At 42.2% G+C, this 18,023-nt stretch overlaps 1 protein-coding gene across 1 annotated transcript in view; it reads right to left on the minus strand.

The window, feature by feature from the left end:
• Nucleotides 1-18,023, minus strand: part of LOC126106265 (uncharacterized) — a 1,253,536-nt gene that overhangs the window by 12,556 nt on the left and 1,222,957 nt on the right. Inside the window, exon 6 of the mRNA XM_049912489.1 lies at nt 9,851-9,900. Coding sequence (XP_049768446.1) covers nt 9,851-9,900 — 50 coding nt within the window. The remainder of the gene's footprint in view (nt 1-9,850; nt 9,901-18,023) is intronic.

Consider the following 18,023-nt stretch of genomic DNA (forward strand, 5'->3'; position numbering starts at 1 on the left):
GATCTTCCTGCGTCGCCTATAAACTGTAACCAACTGCGAAATAGGGTAGCTCATCAGTTGATAACGCAGCAGCTCGTGTAGCCAGGATGAGAATAGTTTCAGGTAACCAATGTTAGCGAGAAGTTACACATTGCTTTTAGCTCTGAAATTGAAATTTTCCCGTATTGAGTTTCCTTAATGGCCGTGAATAAAGCGATCGTAATTTAAATTCTGCCGCAGATTGTTGGCCGCCGTTTTCTTGGATGCATTCCGCATGACGAGGTTGTGGTTAGCTTCGGACATGAGTTTAAATTCAGGACTACAAAACGCAGTTCGGGCACTGCTCACTTAAAATCACTGTCGACACAGTATCTCGCATTTCCGTCATATCCCGCGGTGGTCACTTCCAGCACAGTTCTGCGTTACACGTTAAAAGCATATTTTGTGAAATGGCGTGGCGCGTATGTGTGTCGCCTATGACCGAGCGGTAGCCGCCAGACGATGTAGCAACATTGTAGCCTCTTACTTCTATTCAATCGTATGTTTGTCAACATATTTTGATCAGTTTCTCTTTATTCTGAGACTAACGACTATTGTTCAGCCAGATGACATTATCCGCTTACGGTACTTTAAATATATTTCATTTTGTGTATACACCAATATGTTATCTGGGGGACTGTAATAGTTTTAGAGAAATGCAGTGCTAAGAAGGAAACATTTTCTGACGCGCAAAATTTTTCCTATTTCAATGACGTAGGTGACACCAGCCGTAACTGAAATTAAGGTAAGATTGTTGACGTGTCTGGAGATACAGTACTGCTGAGAGCGACATGATATGGGAATTCAAAACTTTTACTAGCTGAGTATTGACACAACTGCACAAGAACGTTGTTTTCAGAAGCTTGAATACAGGACAGGTAGTGCAATTTTCAAAAAAATCATTGCGAGCGAAATATTTTGAAAACCAACAAAATGAAGTACCGCCGCGAGTTTAGTTGTTTTTGAGACACGTTTGAAGCTGTTTACAAACGGGAATGTTTCATTCGTTCAGAATAATTAACGTAAGTCTGGCGCTAATTATAATTAAGAACGGCCTATTGGCATGCATAGAGAACCAGGGATTTTTCACTTGATTTTTGTCGGAAACTTTAAAAGGTCGTCGCGGAGAGCGATGCGCTTGCATGCACACAGCGGTTTGTGAGATCAAGGTTGGATGCCAGGTGTCATGTAGGAAACAGTCGAACCGTCTTTATTACAGATTAACAGTAAGTGGTTCACGATATGTTAATATGATAATTCGATTATGTATTTCGGTTTCGGATGTATGACTTTTGCATAAAATTTGTTGAAAATGTAAGAAAAAACGGACGGAGAAACTGTGAGAACGCCGCTGTTAATGTGAACTGGCAGAGAACTTACACGGCTGCAAAGGGTCAACGGCAGCAACGAAGATGGCCTCCGACAGCCATCAGCACTAATTTCACTGTTGATAAAAAGGATTAATACCGTTGTTCGTTTGTTGATTGTAGCAGTTCCACAGGTTTTTATGTGCGCTTAATGGCAGTTGCGAAGAGATTCTGATCCACAGCTGGCCGCATAATTCAATTCCAGATGGGTGAGTCGACTTTATTGTGTATCAGTCCTGTTGGAGGAACATCCGCAACTGAGCATAATACCAGAGGCTTCCCGGGCGGGAAGGAGCGCCTGGTCCCCGGCACGAATCCGCCCGGCGGATTTGTGTCGAGGTCCGGTGAACCGGCCAGTCTGTGGATGGTTTTTAGGCGGTTTTCCATCTGCCTCGGCGAATGCGGGCCGGTTCCCTTTATACCGGCTCAGTTACACTATGTCGGCGGTTGCTGCGCAAACAAGTTCTCCACGTACGCGTACACCACCATTACTCTACCACGCAAACATAGGTGTTACACTCGTCTGGTGTGAGACGTTCCCTGGGGGGTCCACCGGGGGCCGAACCGCACAATAACCCTGGGTTCGGTGTGGGGCGGCGGAGGGGTGAAGTGGACTACGGTAGTCGTCGTGGGGTTGTGGACCACTGCGGCAGCGGCGGGGACGGAGCCTCTCCGTCGTTTCTAGGTCCCCGGTTAACATACAATTCAATACAATAATACCAGACGTTGAAAATGCCGCTTCAGTTGTAAAGTTCTTTTATTATCACACAACCGGTTTCGGGCTCTTATAAGCCCACCTTAAGGTGCTGTGGCCCCCGAGCGCCGCGGTGGACGTGCACAAGGCGCGGTGTGCTACCTGTAATTGCGACGATACTCCCCACGATCTTACCTCGGGTCGGAAATCGACAAACGCCTTTCGCAAATTTAAGAAGACGGAGTCTGCTTCTTCATCCGCTTGCACTGACTACGAAACGTCGCTTATGAATAAATCAGATTTCGTGTAGCATACCTGGGTGTTGTAAGACGCCAGCTGAGGTCGTGGCGGCTGCCTCTGTCTGCGGAGACGCACGGTGCGTGGGCCGCGAGCCGCCGTAAAGCGGGAAGCTTTCCAGGCACCGTGTGCGGTGCTGAGTCACGCGAGCAGCGCTCCGTTTCCCCGTACAGCCGGTGTTATCGCGGTGGGCGGACCGCTGCTGTGACGACACCGCCGCGCCGGTCCCGTTGTTATGTTGTCCCCGCGCGGCGTATCTGTCAGTGCGACATAATGAGACGGTGTCTGCTGTCACCTCGCCGCTCTAGCGCCCCCAGAAAGTCGCTTCGTCGCCTGGGTAGTCTACAGAGGAATGTCGCCGCAGTAACGAGAGTGCTTTCCCTAGCAGCCTCGGACGAAATTCTTCTATCTGCAGTCTTCAGCATTCCGTCATATCCCCGGTCACTCAAATGTCTGTAGCACTGTCCTTCAACTCTCCTTACTCACGGACTACGTCCTCCATACTGTTGGGAAGCATGCTCGGACATGTACGCTACTTGGAAAAATATTAACCCCCCCAACCGCGCCACTTAAAAGAGAACACTGTTCGTGCGTGATACGTCCGAAGAAAGCACAGGCTTCCAATAAGTTACTATACTGTTTTTGCGTTATTTCGCCCATTGAAAACGTTCATCTTGTAACGTAACAAATCGAGATGCAGCATGGAAGAAACGATACAATATTTTTATTCAACAAGCTGATCTACTATGTACCACGAATGGAAATGCTTAATTTAGCAACTTTTGTTTTCCACTCAATCTACTAATTATGTTATACGCAAGCATAATTAACGATCGCAAAACCAAGGGAGAGGCGGGGGAGTTACTTTGCGAACACCTTTTGAAAGTATTGTAATCTAGTCAGTTATTTGATATTTTAAAACTTTGAAAAAAATTATTGTTTTAACGAATTCTTCTACCTGATGCCAAAAATATTTTAAATTTTTCAGTTACACGTAACCCAAATATTTATATCTCAGCAGTAGATGACATTTTCCCCAGTGAACATCATATTCCATAATTTCAGGTTCAGGACCTTACTGACAAATCAACTTCCCTTTCAAAAGTATGTATTGAGTAAACGTGACCACCAACTAAGGAAATTCGCATTCTTAATTTTTTTTTTAGTGTGGACGTAAAGTACCATCCCCCTTGGTAACGCGCGTTATGAAAAATGCGTCGGTATCGCTAGAGTTAACGTAGTTATTAACTAATATTATGTAATGAATTTTTGTTTGCCATTTCTAATACAGTATTTCGTAATTCCATGGAGATTTAAACGTATATTATGAACTAGCACAATATGAAATTCAGACCCAAATGTGAGTAAAATGTTACATAATTACGTATTGGACTAAAATCTGTTAAAAACACTTGAGTTGCAAAACTGAAACTAAGTGAGGGAGTTAGAGGCAAAGAGGTACAACAAATGAGATAAGTGCGCCTAGAGCATGGTAAGGCATGTAAAATTTTGTGACGAAGAGATGCATGTGAAATATCACTCTGTGCTGCTCCATGATCAACGAAAAGGAAAGTACAGTAGTTACAAGATGTTACGTTCACGTAGATTTGTACTGATTTTTTATGTTGTATATTATCTAAGTAAGTTTTTTATGACACATGAGAAGAGGGAAGTGACCCAGGTGGAGCGAAATACTTTCAATAATCGGATAATGCATTAAACAGCAACCGTTCTCATTTTCTTTCACCATCATAAGTCACAAAGGGCATGATGTTCATGTAGCATTGCGCAAATATTTTATTATAACTGTAAACAGCAATTTTGTAATAAGTAATTTACAATAGCCAATAATAAAGCACTACGGGGCAAACATAAATCACATTCTTCTTAATTCACAATATTCTAGAAGCAAAAACTTCAACGAATTGTGATATAAAACTGATCAGTTATATAAACATATTATTTCAAGATGTGAACAGAATATGCTACAAGTACTTTTATGTCTAATACACACAAAAAATTTGAAATTTCGTTTCTCAATCTCAACAAAATCCTGAATCCTTGTGAAGTTTAATTTCAGTTTCTCGAAACTACGGGAAATGTAATTATACCCCTTTGCCTTTGAACCCCTCAACCCTTTAGTAGAAAGTCTCTGCTTACACTTTATTAAGAGCGCCATTTTGCGTTCCAGCGATAATGTAATTACTTTTCGTAATTGTAATTTAGTTAAAATTTTAGTGTCAACAATATTTGAATTACTTTTAATTCTTAAGAATAAGCAAATACTTCGGTAGCTGTGGCTCCCAATTTGTAGTGCAGGAACAGAGTAGCACACGTTTGCTTCACGGTAGGAGCAGTTAAAACATTGCATCTGTAAGTATGCACATGTTAAACCTGTCTTCGTTTTGTGACAAGTTAGTGAAGTCTCTTCGAAGATTATGAAATGAGCATTTAATCATATTTTTTGCATACGTCTTATTATTTATTAGAGTACCAAAAGAACGCCCAACTGTAAAACTCAAGACATTGATATAGCTGCAAGTAGATACAATTTATTTTTCTCGCCAAGAACTGGACATACCAGGTAAGTAGAACGGGCGTTCAAGAAGTTTTGCACGGTCGTCTCAATTTTTTTTTTTTTCCGGAGGAGAATGAAATTTTTTGAGAACATACTTGGAACATTTAGCTATAAGCTGCTATATAAAAGTATTTTCTTTTATTTACAGGTGAGCCATAATGGACCGTGAAGTAGAAGTCAGGTTGCGACAACGGTCGGTGATGGAGTTCCTCTTCAAGACCGGTGATGACTCTGCCACATAGATTCTCAGGAAGCTGCTCCCTGTTTATGGGGAGGACACAGTGGATCGCAGCAGCATCCAGCGGTGGTTGCAGAAGTTTAAAGAAGATGATTTCTCTCTACTGGACAGTCCAAGATGCGGTTGACCATCGACAGCAGTGAGTGATCCGAATAAGGAGACCATTGATCAAATCATCGAAAATGACAGATGTGTGACGACACTACAGCTTGCTGGAATGACTCGTTTGTCATTGGGTAGTGTGGTATCACTGGTACAGTCACTAGGGAACAGAAAAATCTGTGCACGTTGTGTGCCTAGATTATTGACAAGCGAAATGAAAACGATGAGGAAGAATGTGTGCGTGGGTCTCAATGAAGCCCTTTACTGAAGAGTGGAAACAGTGTTTTGACGGCATCATTGCCAAGGATGAAACACGGTTGTTTTTGTCCGAACCTGAGAGCAAATCCCCACCCGTGGAGTGGCGTCATCCAGGTTCCCCTCGGAAGGACAAACCAAGACATTAACGAACGGCAGGCCGAGAGGTGATGGCCTCCTTCTTCTGGGATCAGTGTGGTGTCATTTTCATTGACTTTTTTGGACCCTGGCTCCACAATTAACCGGGACCGTTACTGTGTCACTGGACAAGCTGCGATGTGCCATCACGACCCACAGACCACAACTTCAGGGTCAGCTCAACAGACTACACCATGACAATGCCAAACATTATACAGCCCTTATGACGCAGGAGAAAATCAGGAAAATGGGTTGGAACATTTTTCCTCATCCTCCCTACAGTCCGGACTTGGCTCCGTCTGATTTTTATCTCTTTCGTCGTCTGAAGGCCCACCTGCGCGGTAAAACATTTGATAGTGAGAGAGACCTTATTTGCTGTGTCAAGCGGTGGTGTAAAAGTCAATCCCCAGAATTTTACCAAAGTGCATTTACATCAAGGAAAGAACGTTGGCCCAGATGCGTGTATAGCTAAATGTTCCAAGTATGTTAACAAAAATTTCACTCTCCTCCTGCAAAAAAATAAAAAAATTAGAGATGATTGTGCAAAACTTATTGAAAGCCCTTTGTAGATTTATACACTGAGTCGCTACGGTCGCAGGTTCGAATCGTGCCTCGGGCATGGATGTGTGTGATGTCCTTAGGTTAGTTAGGTTTAAGTAGTTATAAGTTCTAGGGGACTGATGATCTCAGCAGTTAAGTCCCATAGTGCTCAGAGCCATTTGAACCATTTTATACACTGAGTATTCATGTTTTCAATTTAAATATTGTTTCATTTTCCTGCCGCAATATACCACAGTTGTGCCAGACTTCATTATCTCGTAGAACCGAACACAATTCAGACGAACAATTTTATTTGCATTAATGGTAGGGGAGTGCTACAAACTTCATGTGCCGCAGTTAAAAATGACTTTCTTCGAGGTAGCCGACTGCAAATATCCATCGTATGAAGTTCCCCCCTCGCAGAGCACTCTGGGAAACCGTTTGAGATGCACCGGCATTCACTGCTAGCAGCTGTTCGTGCCCGCTTTGAGAGCGATTGTCGTGGCCGAACTGTGACTCTCGCATCCGCGCTGTTCTTACCGCCGTGTTAGGTAGCGGCCAGTGGACAGCGCACGTTGACAAACCAACTAATACGCAACTTAATTACCGGTGCGGTCAAAGGCAAGGCCATAAGCCATAGCTCCTTTCTTTCACTGCGTCGAGTCTCCACACCGAGCTGTCGTACTGCGCTGGTACAACACAATCGACCGGCACGTGACACGCCCATTCACTGCCACGATTACGCCAGCGCTGCAGTATATAAGCTTCAGTAAACGGCTTTTTTGCCATTTTCTCGATATTCAAATTGTAACAAGTATGGTGTTTCCCACAAAAATCACGAAACACCTCTGTACTTCACATATTGCTTCGATAATATATGTAAGTTTGTTGTAAATCTTTCATTAAAGGCACGACCGGTTTCGTGATTTATATTAAATCATCACGTGTAAATCGGAGTAAAAAGAAGAAAGAGAGAGTAAACACAAAGAGGATAGAAAAAGTGCGCGCGAGATCGAATGGTTACATTAGCGTGGACAAGCCACTTTTACGGTCCGATCCCACCCTTTCTTAAAAATTTGAGAAATTCAGTGAAAAGTGGTTGGCACGGATTAAAACGCAGCAGTGAAACTGGAACAAATGAGACGGGAAAAATGATTATAAAAACCACCAGGAAGAGGGGAGGAAGGGGAAAGTGCGGGAAAAAAGAGGAAGTTAGAGTGAACAGTATTTCAGCTGAAGCCGCGCCGGAACAGAACGCTGCGACTGCCTTTACTAGTACTATTCCCCTTTTTGAAAAATTTTTAAATTTTTTTTAATTCTTTAAAAATGCGAGTATCTTTAAGGCTTTTTTATTCTACATGTTACGTTTACAAATGACCGGTTACAGGTTCCAGGCTTTTATCCATATGTCTATGAGTTATTCGCCTGATATTTACTATATTTATTAATATGTTCGCTTTTACACGCCCGATTGCCAACTGTTTGTTGCATTACGCTTCCGCGCATGCGCCGCTTTCCTCGGGGGTCTTATGTTCTGATAGTCGCAGCGTTCCCTCTTGCCACCGCTTCAGCTGGGTACTGTTTGCTCCGTACTTCGTCCCCCCCCCCCCCCCCACCACCGGTGCTTTTTACAATCTTTTCTCTCGTCCCATTTGTTCATACGTTCTAGTTTGATTGCCGCGTTTTATTCCGTGACTACCACATTTTGCGAAATTTCCCAGATTTTCAGGAAAGGGTTGGCATTGGACTGTAAAGTGGCTTGACCACTATAATGTAAGTTTTCAGTCTTGCGAACACTTTTTACCACTGTCATATAGTCTTTGCGTCATACTATTCACGATCTCTTTCTTCTTTTTATTCAGATTGGCACCAGATAATGTAATTTGAATTACGAAACCGATCGTGCCTTCAATACAGGATGTAGAACGGCTGCAGTGGTTTTTATTCAACAGCAGAACTTTCGCTGTCGATGCCCGTCCAATAAACTGTTTCGTTTCAGCCACCAAATCCACACCACTATAAAGCCGCACAGCTACCAGCGCGCTCTCTCACGGATTCGACTATATTTTGTCCGTGGAGCTCATTTTAAAATTCATTATTCAGCCACCGAAAACGTGAGCATTTCATTCGTTACCGATATGCAAGATAAAGGTCTTCTGCACTCTAATGCCGAATTTTTCGTGAATATGAAATCAAAGTAGAGTCCACGGCCACTCATGTATTTATATATATAAAATGGCCCAAAATAACTCTAACGCGTTTTTCAATCTAGTCTTCTTGATAGTACAGCATGATGAACAAGAAAATCAGGCCTGTGTTCAACACACTCCGACTTCATACGCCATTTCCAATAAGACTACATCATCGGCTCATGTAAATTTGAATTTCTTTCTGTGGTATCATTATAGTAAAAAAGGTAAAAATTAAAGAAAAATTTATCCACCTCCTGTGCTTTTTCAGAGTTTATTTCAATTCTTTTATACCGGGTGGACCATTTTAAACTATAATAGAGAATACTCGGGTTAGAGATGAATACGGCAAAATTTTTAGGCGAAAGTTACAAATGGCAAAGACGGTCACGCAAGGCCGTGATCTTGAACTGATTTTAAAGTGATCTGAAGGTTAGAGAGATTTTTTGACTGGGAACCCTAATGTTTGATTTAAGCTTTAAGGAGAGCGGTAAATTTTACTTACAAAATGATACATTATTAAAGGTCATGACAAGGCCCATTGAAATTAAATTACCAAAAACGCCTTTTTAGTTCTAGCAGGGTTAACGTGGGATACAGGAGACGTACATGAAAATGCAATATTAGAAACATATTGGAAGGGGATAAGGAGTCACGTATCACTACCAATAACAATGATCTTAAGGTAATTATCGAAGCTCACCCGAAGGTTGAAATTTGTTTTATGGAAACTACTATTTTTTGACGTCAAGTTTGGAAAGAGGAAAGATATTTGAACTTTCAGTTCTGATTAACGTGTTTATTGGCAAAAATAAATACATCACATCGTATAAATGTTATTTTGCCTTTTTCAAGACAGAAAAAACAAAATCAATCTAGATCATTGATTTACAAGTCGTTGAGCGATTCTCCTGGCGTCTCACCCCTTGGGATGTCCTCTCCAATTGATGTCTAACATAATATTTACCGTATCCCTCCTTTGCTCCGAGTTAATCCCTACTAAAACTAGAAATATATTTGCTTATTTGACCTTCATTCAGTCTCAGCATGACCTTGAATAATGAATCAAAAAATCGTTTTAATTTCGAAATGACCTTGAAAATCGCCTTCGAAGTCACGGCAATTTGCCACTACGACTAAAACGTTTTTGCTGTATCTCATCTCTGTCTCAAGTTACTCACCATTATGGATTAAACTGGTCCAGTCTGTATATGGTTCTACTTAACACTTAACAAGGACAGGATGAGGGCTAAGACCATTATCGGATCCACTTGTGCCTTCTTCCACGATCTCACAGTAATGCTTCTACGGAGATTGGGTACTTTGTCCTTAAAACGTCTGAATAGATGCAACGGACTACTATAAGGATCTCTGATCAGCCTAGCTGCTACTGATGTTAGTACGTAAAAGTTAATATTTTAATATTGTACTTACGTACTGTTTTGCCATCCACCATCGTTTCCAAGAGTAACTGGTCTGCTTACCTGGAACAAACAAACAGAACTGACATAAAATGTACTGCAAAGAAAAAAAAATTATTGTAATAATCACATGTGAAGCGATGAGCATATTAGACAAGAAAAGCGTTAATATATTACGTGACAAATTACGGAGACAGAGCCTTATGCTGACGAACGTAAGGCAAATCAGACAGGAAAGTGCACGCGACACTCCAGTTTTTTGTTTTTTTTTAAGTGAAAGATGAACTCGAAGCGCGTAACGAGCAGCCCTTAGTGGCTCGCCATCACAGTTTTCTTTATCTTAAATATCTTTGTGACTAATGCCCTTTTGGCATATTTATTATTTTATAAATGACACATACGTACGGCCAGTCTTTCACGAAAACTCCGTACTTATACTCTATCTTACGTTTTTAGTCATAATTCTGTGACCATGCTATAGAATATAGACCATTCTTTGATTTAAATTCTGAGGAAGACACTCCTAGCAGCGTCGAAACCCAGTTAATTCGTTAAAAATAGTGACCGAGGGCTGTTTTTCTTTCAATTACTGAAGCAATTTGTTTCACAGTATTGAAGACGAAAAAATGCTCATAGCTCTTACGATAACCTCATGTTATATGGAGAATCCATTCCTTAAGGTTACCGTAGATTTTCGGGACACCTTGTGTATAAATGACCTAGTGGGCGTCGGACGTTCTATAAAGTTTTTCGTGGATAATACTGTTGTATGTGGAGAAGTCGCAATGCCAGAAAACTGCAGTGAAATGCACGATGGGCCCTTGGGGAGTGGCTACTCACCCTCAGCATAAAAAAATTCAATGTATTGCGAATACATAAACAGAGAAACCGGAAACAAACACTGGAAGCAATCACACCATAAAATATCCAATAGTGAACGTACGAATCGATTTAAACTGGAACGACGGCATAAATAAAATCGCAGGTAAGACAGATTCCAGACTGAGATTCATTGGATGAATCTTCAGGAAGTCCAGTCCATCCACAAAGGAGCAGCTTATGAAATCATCGATCGATCAATATTTGAATATTACTTGTTAGTCTGGGATCGGTACCACATAGAATTGAAAGACGAAATAGAAAAGATCAAAAGAAGAGTACCGCGTTTCGTCACAGGTTCACTTAGTTCACTATGTGTCCCACTATGGGACTTAACATCTGAGGTCACCAGTCCCTTTCAATTTAGAACTACTTAAACCTAACTAACCTAAGGACATTACCCACATCCATGTTTTTAGTAAGCGTGAAGTGTCACAAGAGATGCTCAGCCAACTACTGTGGCAGGTGCTGCTCAAGAGGCATTCTGGCATCACGGAGTGGTTTACTATAAAAATTTACGATAGCTTACATTGGGCCGGCCGCTGTGGCCGAGCGATTCTAGGCGCTTCAGTCCGGAGACGCGCTGCTGCTACAGTCGCAGGTTCGAATCTTGCCCCGAGCATGGATGTGTGTGATGTCCTTAGGTTAGTTAGGTTTAAGTAGTTCTAAGTCTAGGGGACTGGATCTAAGATGTTAAGTCCCATACTGCTTAGAGCCATTTGAACAATTCTGAAGCGTACATTACCATGTAAATCTCGCGAAAAGACCCTGGAGATAAAATTAGAGGGACTGGAGCTCAAAAGGAGGTTGATCAGCGATCATTCTTCCCGCGAACCATTCGCGAGTGGAGCGGGAATAGCAGCAACTCACAGTGGTACAGAAAGTACCTTCTGCTAGACATCGTAAAGTGGTTTGCAGAACACAGATGTAGACGTAGATGAAGAATACGTTCACGCTTGCTGCGTCAACGTGCAGCGTTGACTTCGCTTCGTGGGATCACAGCCTTGGCACTTTTCTACGCAATTTCATCGCTACGCTCCATACGGTAAGAGAAGATCCTTGACGGCAGGCAGCGCCGTTGCCAGCTTTCCAAACGCGAAGTGCGAAACACCGTCGTCAGAATGGACCCAAACCGATAGTCGCACAGATGCCGTTGACCGTGGCAGGCGGTGGAAGCCTCCCCCCCCCCCCAATGCCAGTCTATCGAATACACCACTTCTCTGGCCGAATAGTTTTTCTGAGGTAGTATCCGAAATACACGATGCGTCAAAAGGTAGTGTTACTGCACCCAAACTAATTAAAATATTCGCACCAGGTTTGTCTAATGGGACAGACAAACTTACAAAGATTTGTTTGTGTGTGTTCCGGATTGTCGTGAGTGAAGCATAATGACAATGGTTCAAGAAAAGGCTCAGTGTATGGAAAGGTTTATTCAGACTAAAGCGGACACGCAGGTTCAAAGGAACTTCCAAGCACGGTATAGAAAGCAGGCCGGCGGTACAGGACTTTTGTGCAGGCAGCAAACGGTGATGTGAAGCATCATACTGGACAACACAGAACAAGTGAACAGACACAGGACGGATACGATTGCCTTTTCGAGTTCACCGCGGAAGTCTGTTCAGAGGGCGTCGCAGGAGCTGCAAATCCCTAGGACGACTATGCACCGCGTCCTTCGGAAACGTTAACAGATATATCCATACGAACCGCAGTTGCTGCCCAATCTGAAACCAGATGACACGCTACAACGTATGCAATTCGCTGCGGACGTTCTTCGCCGTTTAGAGAAGAATGGAAAGAAGTTTTCTAAACAACCGAGCATTTTCTGACGATGCAACATTCCATGTGTGTGATAATGTAAATAAACACAATGTTTGCGTTTGTGGCACCACCAATCTGCATACTGTGACGGACGAGATACCGGACAGCCCGAAAGTGACTTACATGGTTCTATGATGGTTGATCGCATCGTGGGACCATTTTCTTCTCAGAAAAAGGAATAGTTAATTCCAATAGTTACCTTCATATTCTCGGACTGTTGGCGTTAACACAAAAGGCTGACCGCCAAACACAGACGTCTTCCAAGTGGATGGTGCACCGCTACATTGGGCTCAGACTGAGCGAGATGTTCTAGGCCAGGTGTTTCCAGATCGGTGGACTGGCAGGGGTGATTCAATTCCTTGGTCTCCTTTGTCACCTGACACTACACCGATGGACTTATGTTTACGGCGACATGTTAAGGACAGAGTCTACCGAACATCTACGAACCACTCCAATGATTTTAAGAACCGAACCGTTGCTTCCATTGCCACCGTTGATATGGATTTGTTGCGCCGAGTGTGCATAGATCTTCAATGCAGAGACAACCGAAGACGCACATGTTGAAACTGATTCAACGGCATAAAAGTTTTGTGAGGTTGTGTGTCATTTAAGCCGAACATAGCATGAATATCTTAACTAAAGTAATTAAGATATTTTAGATGATGAAACACATTAAAGTTTTACCATACATTTTGAGACACCCTGTATATTAACTATAATTATTACATTATATTAGATGCTACTATGCACCATCACCTTCCAAGTAGTATCCTTGAGAGCGAATAAACCGATCGCTATGTTTCAGCTACTTCATTACTATTTTGTAGTATTTCTTTGGGCTCTAGATGCCCAACTATTTATTCAATTACACTGCTATTTAATAAGTTAAAAATTATGTATTCATTTGTTATGTTTACAATTAAGTTTCGAAATATCTCAATTTCTATTATCTCTCTAAATGACACAAACATGTAAATGATTTGTTTGATAATTAAAAGTAGTGCGCCTCATGACCACGAAACAAACAAAACTTATCCGAATCTGCGGAAATAATTAATAAGTGGGTCAAGATTTGTAAAACTCCTCTCTCTCAAACCCCACTCTATGGGGAGAGAGGGGCAGTTTTAGTTTTAGCGACTCAACATTTACGAAGTAAATAAGTATTTTTTATTTATCCGTAACCATTTTCCACGCAAAAATGAGAACATGGATTTTCTTGAATTACAGCGCCAACTACCAAGAATCGAAACAAATGTTGAAGACAAAATGAACGTACTTTTTTATGTAGAATCTGATTCTGCAATAAAAAATGGGAGTTCCCATTTGAAATTTTGAAGTTGCCTTCCGCCCCATCCCCAAGGGGCTGGGGTGGCGGGCTAATTTTAGCACCAGCAGATGTCCCTCGAAAATAATCAACTTTGGATTCTACACATTTTTTCGTGTGAAGCTTATTTTTCGAGTTATTCTGGTTTGTCAACTTACGCCCTGTATACTAAACACAGGCATATAATAAGACGTGCGTATTCGAAATCAATGCTGTGTCAAAATTTCGATGAAATCTTTTAAGAACTTCCGGAGATTTGAGATTCTGAACAAACGAGCATTTACATTTTTATATATATTCCCGTATAATTATTACGTATATAATTGTACATAGTATGTGGTGCACCAGAAGGTACATAAAAACACGCACGTATTGGACCGAAAAGTTGTGTAAAAATTTCAGAGTAATCGTAGAAGTAACTTCCGTAGATTTAAGATTTTGAGCAAACGAACATTTACATTTTCATTTATGTAGTTCATCGACAACCAATTTAATCGGGGTATCACTAATTATATCTACGACCGGGCGACTCGTCACGTGCAGCGGTAATCTTGTTCGCGGGCCATTGCGTGGAGCTATGACAAATTCCGACAGCGACGAGACTCCATTGCCACTGAGGCACGAGCTACCTTTTCCTGTTAGCTTTTCTCGCATTTCCCTTTACATTCATTAAACAACAGAAACATTATATTTAAAAAATCAGATATTATCAGCTTCATATATGATGCGTCCTACATGACAGGTCGTTTCGAAATTCGGCGATAGGTGTCGCCTGGCTTCCGGTAGCAGTAGCTCGTGCGGGCTTGTCGCTTACGCCTGTCTCCCGTGCCCAAAACTCTGTATCATAATGCCTGTTATAGATCCTGAGTTTAGCCTTCATACATAAGCAGAAAACCGTGGTAGGGGCAAGGTGAGGTCTGTTGTGTTTTCTGATGAAAGCTGGTTGTGCCTCGGTGCCAGTGATGGCCGTGTGTTGGTAAGGAGGGGGGGGGGGGGGGGCGCTGGGGAACTGCACCCAACCTGTCTGCTTGCTAGACAGACTGGAGCTACACCTGGAATTATGTTCTGCGGTGCGATTGAGTATGACAGCAGGATGTAGTGGGATACTCTTTTCTAACATTACCTTCTTTTATAGAAATAACCGATACCATTTATACTATCGATTCTTGTATAGGTGATCATTATCTCAACTGTTTAAGTAAAGGCATTTCGTATCATTTTGTATACAATGTATTGTATTTCAGGCTAAAATGTATAAAAAGGAATTAACGTGTTACAATCTATATGTACTAACAGTTAAAATTACTCTTCTTTTAGAAATATTTCAAATTACAAAATTTCGGGCATACTTAAAATTCACATAATTAATTGCACCATTTGATGATAATTATAAAATTTATTTCTGGACTCATTCACAAAATAATGATACATTTTACCGATGATTCTTCTTTTGTCAAGAAAGGGTGTAAGTCTTTTGCGTTGTAAACTGTCTGGAATATCGTGAGTATCGCAGAATGTTAGTAGGATTAGTGAGCATGCTTCTGATGGAGACAGACTTATTTATGTGATCGACACTAACAATGTAATTTGGAATATTAAGTGGAAATTGTAAAAACGGGGCGATATTTAATAATGAGACACAGAATAAAATTCAAGAAATGTACAGGCAAATCTTCTTCAGCTATTTAGTCACCAGGAACCCACAACGTTATATCAAAATTTCAGCAGATGAATGCACCCCTAGACGCAAGAAAAATGGTTCAAATGGCTCTGAGCACTATGGAACTTAACATCTCAGGTCATCAGTCCCCTAGAACTTAGAACTACTTAAACCTAACTAACCTAAGGACATCACACACACCCATGCCCGAGGCAGGATTCGAACCTGCGACCGTAGCGGTCGCGCGGTTCCAGACTGAAGCGCCTAGACGCAAGCCCTGGAGCCAACAAGCGTCTCGAAGCTTTGGAAACTAATGAAAACACTAAGAAAAATTTAATAGTAATGTGTGGGAGGGTAAGATCACAAGGAGCACTCTCACGGCTATCCCACGCACCCTGACTGCAGCTTTGTACGTTAGTCCGGTGATTCGACCTGTTATGCTGCCATTCATGAACAGCATTCCAGAGGGTGTTACCCAACAGGAAAAATATTTTCAGATGGATTCGTAAATCACCCACATACCGCTGTTGTAACTGAACATTCTGTACCGAATGTCGACTAGGTGATGCATGCATATTTGCAGGCTTGCATTCAACATTCTGGCGGTTATGCCGGTTATTAATTTACCAGCAGTTCACATTCGGAATGGCTTATCTCGCGCTTACATTAACCCGTGATCTTGCTACGTTAATCGCTTACATATGTTACCTAGACAGACGTATTTCCCAAATTTCATTATTCTACATTAATTATTTTTTGGTGATGTGATTTTCCCCGTCAGTGGAAATTATAGTAAATCAGAGTCAGAAGTAATCAGCAGTTTTGAATACATCTTATAGTGTTTCGTCCTTCGTTTTCTATTTGTTTCAGAGACTCCAGTAAATATGCAGGATGTCATCTTCATCTTTATAGTAACTGCAATTCCTGAGAGGTTAACTGTAACAGGCGTTTTCTTTTATTGGTAGTCGTGTGCCCCGCTCTTAATCCGATATGATTTGCTCTTAATCTATTAATGGAGACAATGTCCTGCATCACAGCAGATTTACGAAACAGTGTGGAACTATTTTTTGGATAGCCCAGTGCCTAATCTCTTTGAAATTAATGACCTCGTTACATAACAATGGGCCATTCTCCTTTTGCCATCAACAGTAATCACACAGCGAAAGGGTCATTGTAATGGGTGCGACATGTTGCATTTTTTGGCTAGTTGGTGAAAGAGTCCACAGCCCCCTTTGCCGCTGTAGGCGGGTACATACTGCACTGTCTTAAGATGCCCTGCGCTAGACAGTTTGCAGTTTTCGCCGAAGCTGCTTAGCAGACATCCATTACGAATTAATTGCATGAAGCTTTTTTTAAAAAACTTTGGAGGCCCGCTCTCCCTTTCGTGAGATTTGGGTGGAATCCCCCTCTCCCCCTCACGCGAAATTTACTCTATAATTTTTGAATAATTAAATTATTGATGTGTATATGTTTTTGCTTCATATCACTAAAAATACCTCTTAGGTTGATCGGAATCAATTTTATAAAACAAAATTTTATCCGTTATAGTAATGAATGTTACGTGAATTAAAAAAGTTGACGAGAGATTTTCATCGACCCCCTGCCCTTAAATGAGATTTGGATCCGCCCCTCTCTATTTTGAGCCCCCTCACTATTCTGATCCAGGTACAGTTATGAACGTGGGCCAGGAAGCAGGTCCCAGTGGAAGCCCACTCCCGCGGTCCAAGTCGCAAGCCTCTTTCATCAGTTGGACGGTCGGCAGCGGGAAGGATTTGTGGAAGAAATATTATTTTGCCATTTCGGCGGCTTGCTGTTTTCTTTGCTCGGCCGGGACCTGGTAATCCGGCCGCCTGCGTCCTCATTTGTCACGGCTCACTGGCCGCAGCGGGTGCCCTCATCCCCTCCACGCCCAGACGGGCCAATCAGCGCGATGGAAGGGACGGCGCGCTTTATTTCCCGCGGCTGGAGGACGGCTGGAATCGCGCGCCGTCCGCCGCAAATCCCGACCGCGGCGAGGGCTGTCGCGGCCTTCCTTCTTTACCCACTCCCACCCTTCATCAGAGGAGAGTGGGGAGGCGGATACCTTGCATCCATCCCACACAACACGAGTAAACTCAAAGTCCCATTCATGTGAGGCCCAGATCACATCTACGTAAATCATATTGCTCAGTCTATGACGACCACAGACCCAGTGTCTGTTGAGGGACATTACCTTACATTTATCCACTTAAGCTATGGTGCCATTCATTACATCATTACATTCTGTCCAAATCCTTATGTAATTCCTTACGGTCGTCCAACGACGATACATTCCTGTAGACAGTTGCGTCGTCAGAGAACAATCTTATCATCTTGCTGATCCTGCGTGATAAACAGTTATCTACAATGAGGAGAATGGATGTCTTATTAGTGCTAGTTCGGAGCACACCGATGTTATTTTGGTTTCTGTTGAACTTCTGCCATCTAGGATAACTTACGAGACACTATTAGTCAAATATTCACAGA

Source organism: Schistocerca cancellata, chromosome 10, assembly GCF_023864275.1.
Source record: "Schistocerca cancellata isolate TAMUIC-IGC-003103 chromosome 10, iqSchCanc2.1, whole genome shotgun sequence".
Taxonomy (NCBI): domain Eukaryota; kingdom Metazoa; phylum Arthropoda; class Insecta; order Orthoptera; family Acrididae; genus Schistocerca; species Schistocerca cancellata.